Source organism: Oncorhynchus tshawytscha, linkage group LG01, assembly GCF_018296145.1.
Source record: "Oncorhynchus tshawytscha isolate Ot180627B linkage group LG01, Otsh_v2.0, whole genome shotgun sequence".
Lineage (NCBI taxonomy): Eukaryota > Metazoa > Chordata > Actinopteri > Salmoniformes > Salmonidae > Oncorhynchus > Oncorhynchus tshawytscha.
Window position 1 is genome coordinate 74,368,089 of NC_056429.1, and position 7,409 is coordinate 74,375,497.

General features: G+C 43.1%; 1 protein-coding gene across 1 annotated transcript; it reads left to right on the forward strand.

Annotated features, from left to right (window-relative positions):
* Positions 1-1,019: 1,019 nt before the first annotated feature.
* LOC112256589 lies at positions 1,020-6,260 on the forward strand. The gene is made up of 2 exons (XM_024429924.2): positions 1,020-5,599; positions 5,696-6,260. The coding sequence occupies exon 1, from the start codon at positions 4,641-4,643 to the stop codon at positions 5,583-5,585; it is 945 nt and encodes a 314-aa protein (XP_024285692.1). The 5' UTR covers positions 1,020-4,640; the 3' UTR covers positions 5,586-5,599; positions 5,696-6,260.
* Positions 6,261-7,409: the final 1,149 nt, after the last annotated feature.

A 7,409-nucleotide genomic window follows, 5' to 3' on the forward strand; every position in this document is an offset into this window, starting at 1 on the left:
ATTATTTATTTCAGTGAGCCTCATTGTGCCACAAAAATTATTCAGTTTGACTTTGTGGGTGTCACGCCTACTCCTGCTCCCTCCGGCGCTCAATGTCGCAGGTCTACAAACCACCGATCCTGGCAACCCACGTTGCGCAAACCTGGCAACCATCATTGCACATACCTTCTCCCCATCGTTAACCACACCTGGACTTCATCACCACCCTGATTACACTCTTTGTACAGCCCTTAGCAGCCTCGGTCATCAGGTAGTATTGGTTTTGGTTACGTTCAATACGCTTCTCCTGTTTCGTATTTTCTTCATAATTATTAAATTCACCTTCTGCTTCCTGACTCCCTGCGTATACGTTACAGAATACCACCTCAGAAATTATGGAAGCAGATTATACCATCTTCCAGATGGTCAAGGAACAGGGTCATCTACTCCACCGACACCATGACCAGCTGGCTCTACTGGGTACGACCAAGAAGGAGGTCCTCCGCGTTCTCCACCGGCTCGACACCACCAACAAGGTTCTCCATACCTCTGACGAAGGGGCTCCTACCACGGGTCGTCACAGTGAGCCAGTCCCCCAGCCTGCCCAGCCATCAGCCCCGGTCAGCGATGTCCGACTGTACCCTTCCGGAGAAGTATGACGGCACTCCATCGAAATGCCGTGGATTCCTACTCCTACTCCAGCTCCCTCTATTTCGTCTATCAAATGGGACCACCCAGCATGAGAGGTCCAAGGTTGCCACGGTCATTTTCCTGACCGGACGGGCATTGGACTGGGCTATGGCCGTCTGGGAGAGTGAAGAGGAGGAGCTGGTTTCCTTTGAGAGGTTCATGGTTTTGTTCAGTATGGACATCTAACATCCTCCAGAGTGTGCAGAGAGGGAGTTGAGCAACTTTTACAACTCCAGCAGGGTGCTCAGACCGCTGAGGAGTACACCCTCACCTTTCAGTCTGTGGCAGCCTCTAGCGGATGGAATGAGCTGGCACTCCGCACTCTATTCTGCAGTGGACTGTGCAAAAGAGGTCCAAATGGAGATGGCATGTTGGGATGACAACATATCCTTCTACTCTCTCATTGTGATGGCCATCGTAAGAATAACCTTCATCGGGAGCGCCGGTGTCCACCTCACCACTCACCTCCCTCCTTTGTCTGTCCTGAGGCAGAGCCTGAACCCATGGAGGTAGAGGCCACACACCTCTCCGCGGCAGAGAGGCATTGCCGGAGACAGCTGCGGCTCTGTCCCTATTTCGTCCAGGAGGGGCACCAGCTTCAGTGGTGTCCGGTGCATCCTAACCCGGGGTCCACTAGAGCAGAGGGGCAGCCCCGTGACCTTCCGTCTCCCAGGGTATGCGTGTGTATTCCATTATCATTATTTTCCACCAAACCCTTTCTGGTTCCAGTTTCACAGGCTAGCTGTCCCTCAAGTGTTGTCTCTACAGCTCTAGTGGACTCAGGTGCCGCAGGGAACTTTATTGACCAGACCCTCGCCTCCTCCCTGAACTTAACATCATACCCGCTCTCCACACCTTTTCCTGTCCAAACCATGGATATGTGACCTTTGGGATCTGGCACAATTACGCACATCACAGCACCACTCACCCTCACTGTAGGACCCAATCACCAGGAAAAGCATTATCACCGCACATGTACACAAAGTCAACCTCTGCCTCCCGTGGCTCCAATTTCATAAACTCCTAGTCAAAGATGATAATCACCGCCTGGGGACCAGGATGCCAGATTGCCTGCTTTCCTGCACCCTGTGGTTCCACATCGTTGGAGGGTCAAGTGAGTGTCCTCCAGCCCATCAATCAGTCCTCCTGTATCGTTGGCCCATGTTTTGGGACATAGATGTGGACATCCACCAAGCTCTGGAAAAGGAACCCGCTCCTGCCACCTGCCCTTCAGAGCACATCTATGTCCCCATAGGGGTCGACCTGGGCACACACATCCCTTGCTGCTGGACACCTATGGTATCACCCGCATCATCCAATCCATCTCCGATAAATGCTGGTGTCCCACCACGGCGCAAATCTCCCCGGCACGCTCCAGCAGGGAAACTACTTTGCCTTCCCATGCCTCAGCGGCCTTGGTCACATCTGTCCATAGACTTTGTAACGGATCTCACACTTTGATGGTTTTACCACTATTCTGGTTGTTGTTGACAGATTTTCTGTTACGAGAATTATGTTCTCAATGTTCATTTACCAATTCAATTCAACTACTCAGTCTGCTATATCAGGATTTGTAGGATACTGATAGAAATGAAAACAGACAGAGGCCCAGTCCACAATAGTCAAATGTTTATTCACAGGAACATTCTAAAGTCAGGAATGCAAAACAATTCATTTTATACTGGCTTCTCACACACACACATTCACACCACCATACGCACACAATGTCCTGCTACGCACACACATTCACACTAACCAGCCGATAGAGATTAGGGGGACCTTGGCCTTGAGACGTACTCCCCGTTCCCTCCCAAATATCTAGTCAGGTCGGCACCGAGCTCAGACCGTCTGTCTTTAAAATACCATAAAGATAAACATGAGCTATATTGTTTTACCCTAATTCTGACTAGGACTACACATTTGAATCCTACAGACGAAGAACCATATATGTGATATTTAAATAAAAAAGAGATATACATGAAAAATCATTATTGGACACCCTTTTTCTATAGTGAACCGGTTTCACAAGCTTTCCACGTGGTAATTAACAATAATGTTAAATGTAAAGATAGGCTCTCGTGGAATAACCGTTTATGTGCACCACTCAGAATGGACGGACAAGCGCACAACCTTTCTGTTGCTGATGAAAATCGCAGAAATGTGGGAAAGAAATGTAAAACAAAACTAAAAGAATGGAAAGACAGGCAAAGGAAGATCTTAAGGGATGCAGGAAAACCCTATACAAATCGTAAGGGTTAAGAAAACCCTTTACAAATCGTAAGGGTTAAGAAAACGCTATACAAATCGTAAGGGTTAAGAAAACCCTTTACAAATCGTAAGGGTTAAGAAAACGCTATACAAATCGTAAGGGTTAAGAAAACCCTATACAAATCGTAAGGGTCAAGAAAACCCTATACAAATCGTAAGGGTTAAGAAAACCCTATACAAATCGTAAGGGTTAAGAAAACCCTATACAAATCGTAAGGGTTAAGAAAAAACTGGGAAAAGCTGTCCAAAAGAGGTATGTGGAAGAACCGTATATCAAACAATCAAGCTAGCTAGCTATAGAGTACAGTAACTAACATGTATGTTCTGGGTTGTCTAATTTGTAACTATAGAGAAAACATATTAGCTAAAGTTCGTTGGCTACTAACTCATACATTATCGTTACAAATGTTATTGCTAGATTATAGAAGAAACATAGCTAGCTACTTTTTCTCCATCCACCGGATGATTCGACATGGCTACAGTAGCTAGCTAGTTGCACTGTATCCTGCAGGGAAGAGCGTGTTCCACGACGTGCAGAAAGGATTGTGGAAAGTTGACTGATGAACGCAAGCTGCATCTGTTCAACAGTTTCTACACTGTCCCTTACGAGAAGCAACAAGCGTTGATTCTCTCCGGCTTAGAACAGGTTAGAAATAAGACAAAACGCCTATTATTATAATAGGTATATTGAACACTTGCATAGTTTAACTTTGACAGTAATGATATGTACATTAACGTTAACTCTAAAAGTGCTGTGTTACACAATGGTGCAATAAACTCATTGTGTGTATAGGTTGGGAGTGTGTGAAAGATGGAGGTCCTGATCAAGCAATATCCTGAATGTGCTACAGTATATTAAATTCTGAATTCATCATTGTCAATTTTTATTGCAGCATGAGGTGAAACGGAGACGTAAACCTGAGGATACAAAGGAGAACAAACGACGGAAACAAACCTTCAAATACCATGTACAGCAAGCAGGCCAGAGATTGAATGTGTGCAAGGTTACTTTCATGTCTGTGTTCCAGCTAACCAACGGCCGTCTTCAGGCAAGTGAAAATATGAATGAATGTCTATATGAATATCAATTACAAACATATTGTATTCTCTGTACTAGTTTTTAATAACCTGCTAATTGAAATGTAATTGTTTTGGTCAGGTTATTCAGGAAAAGTTAGCTGAGGCAGGTGAGGTTCCAGGGTCTCCAGATCAGGCTACTGAGGCTAGGTCTCCTTTAGAAGATGGAAGAGGGAAGCATAGCAATAGGTAATGCGCTATGGATTCCAGCCTGGATTATTTCACTATAGCAGTGCTCGAATGGATGAATAGCGAATTCTGAAACAAAAATATAAAAATGTTTATTACTTTTAAACAAAATGATGGTAACTAAGCTGTCTAACTACCACCTGAGCATTGAGGACTGAGTGCCGATTACCTTCCACCTCCCACCGGACAGCATTGGCCTAATTCTCGCCGCCCTACAGGACCCCCGGCCACAAACGGCAATGGCGTGACAGGGATTTGTACCCCGGTTATAGCGACACAGTTGCACTCTAAGGCAGGTCCCTAGACCATTGAGAGAATACAAGTTTAACAACACCTTGTTGTCTCCTTACAGGCCACATTGGATACATGCTACAGTGAAAGAGGGCATCAAGGAGCACATTCTATCTTTCCCAAGAACCCAGAACCACTACTCTCGGATGAAGGGGGATGTACACAGAGAATACCTCAGCCCTGATCTGAATTTGTTGCGAATGTACCGACTCTACAAAGAGAAGAATACCACATCATCTGCAAAATTCTGGGTTTATAGGGACATTTTCAAACAGCAGAGTCTCAATTTCGGCCAACCCAGGAGTGACACCTGTGGCAAATGTGATGTATTCTTCACTAAGATGTCAGCAACAACATCTGAAGAGGAGAAGGGGAAGATTGCAGTTGAAAGTGAGTTGCACCGTCGAAAAGCAGAGAAGGCCTACACACAGCTTCAAAGTGACACTGAGTGGGCTAAAGCCAATGCTGACTGCCATGTCATTTCGGTGGATCTACAGGGGGTGATGTACACCCCTAATCTGACCCACTCCAATGTCTACTACCAGCTGTCAAATTTCAACTTTTGCATCCAGGAACTTGGAAAAGAAGATCCTGCATACATGTGTGTTTGGCATGAGGGGATTGCACACCAAGGGTCCATTGAGGTGGCAAGCTGCATAATGAAGTGGGTGAAGACAAAATTCACGCCACTCACCAAACCAGAGGTGCGCAAGTTGATCATCTTCAGTGACAGATGCTGTGGGCAGAATAACAACTGGCGGATGCTCAATCTGATGTCGATGCTCGTCTCTATGGGTTACTTTACCCAAGTTGAGCAGAAGTTCATGGTCTCTGGTCATTCTTTTCTTCCTTGTGATGGATCTTTTGCCACCATCGAGAAGAGGCGCAAGGGGTCAGTCCTTCATACACCTGATGATGTTTCAAAGATGATACTTGAAGCACAACCAGCAAAACCATTCAAGGTGATGAGGATCCAATGTGAAGACTTCAGGCACCTCCCAGATTCTGTCCTCAAGCGACCAGCTGGACTACAGATCACCTCAGTGAGGTGGTTAAAAGTCACATGTATTGCACAGAGAATAGTTTACTAACATACCATCAACAGGTAACATGTTGTTCTAACAATAAAATATCCTAATGCTTGACTGTGAAAGTTGTTTATTGATGTCAGGAACTTCAAATGTTATTGTTCTAATTTCAGTTGAGGATCCTTGGAATCTGTACACCAGACAGAGCCACAGTCTATTTGAGGGATGGAAATCGTGGCTGATCTCCAAACCAAAACAAGGAGCTACACCTCAACCTCCCTATTTTGCAAGCCACTACCCTAGAACATATGAGAGTCCTCTGCCCATCAAAAAAAAACAAGTACCAAGATCTGATGACCATGCTCAACTACATGCCAGCTGCTGCAAGCTCTTTTTATGAATCACTGCAGAGTGAATAATTTGTTGTTAAACCAAGCAACATAATGAACCGTTTTTTCTGTGAGTTTATGATCCCCTGAACCTGTATAGTATGTTGAATCTGAATACATTTCAGAAGACATGTCACCCCTATTGTAGGAAATGTAATGTATCGTAGGTGTTTTCTTTGTGAATCAATTTGTGTATGATTTGAACCAGCACAATATATTGAATTAATTTAATTTTAAGATGATGTTCCTAGTGTAGAAAATTTTATGTAAAATTTGTTCTGTTGATAATTATTTTGTGTGTGATCATTTGAACCTTTTTTAATCTGAATGAATTAAAAACAAATAAGTCATCACATACAGTATGTGAGTATTCATTTGATCTTGATTCCCTTTTTTTATTCATTACAATATACAGTACGTCTCTCTGTCACCACAATTAGCATCAACTCTAAGCAGTTAATACTTATTTACTGCTGTCACTTCAGTACAGAAGGACATGTCTTGCCTTTAGCATGGGTTTAACGCAATTCAAAACATAATTGCTGATCATGGTGTTAAACCCAAAGAGAATGGTTTTCTCAACGTTTTGTAATATTGACCTTCGGGACCTGCATAATGGACATGCATATTGGCACATCACATTGATCCATATTTGATATTTACAAGTTGTGCTTGTTTTGATTGAATTAATGTAATTGTATTCTATTTTTGTAGTTATTCTATGGTATGTTCACATTGAGGGCTTCATTTTAAATGAGACTAAGATTTCATGACTCAACTTTTAAGAATAGTCATCAGTACTAAAGTTGATAGACCACCTTTAAATGAACCTCCATACAAATTAATTAACTACATATTTGCGTTTAAGTTATTTACATGAAGGGCATCTGTACTTGAAAGTACTTAAAACATCATATCAGGTGTTAAAAAAAGGACATCTTACAAGAGTCATGCAAAATGTCACATATACTGTTCTTCCACAAACTGAAATCCTCACTGGAGATAAACTGTTCTTCCACAAACTGAGATCATCACTGGAGATAAACTGTTCTTCCACAAACTGAGATCATCACTGGAGATAAACTGTTCTTCCACAAACTGAGATCATCACTGGAGATAAACTGTTCTTCCACAAACTGAGATCATCACTGGAGATAAACTGTTCTTCCACAAACTGAGATCATCACTGGAGATATACTGTTCTTCCACAAACTGAGATCATCACTGGAGATATACTGTTCTTCCACAAACTGAGATCATCACTGGAGATATACTGTTCTTCCACAAACTGAGATCATCACTGGAGATATACTGTTCTTCCACAAACTGAAATCATCACTGTTCTTCCACAAACTGAAAGATAAACTGTTCTTCCACAAACTGAATCATCACTGGAGATATACTGTTCTTCCACAAACTGAAATCATCACTGGAGATATACTGTTCTTCCACAAACTGAAATCATCACTGGAGATATACTGTTCTTCCACAAACTGAA

Bases quoted from the DNA above. Each gene is read 5' to 3' on its own strand.
- LOC112256589 (XM_024429924.2), top strand. From the start codon at position 4,641: ATGAAGGGGGATGTACACAGAGAATACCTCAGCCCTGATCTGAATTTG.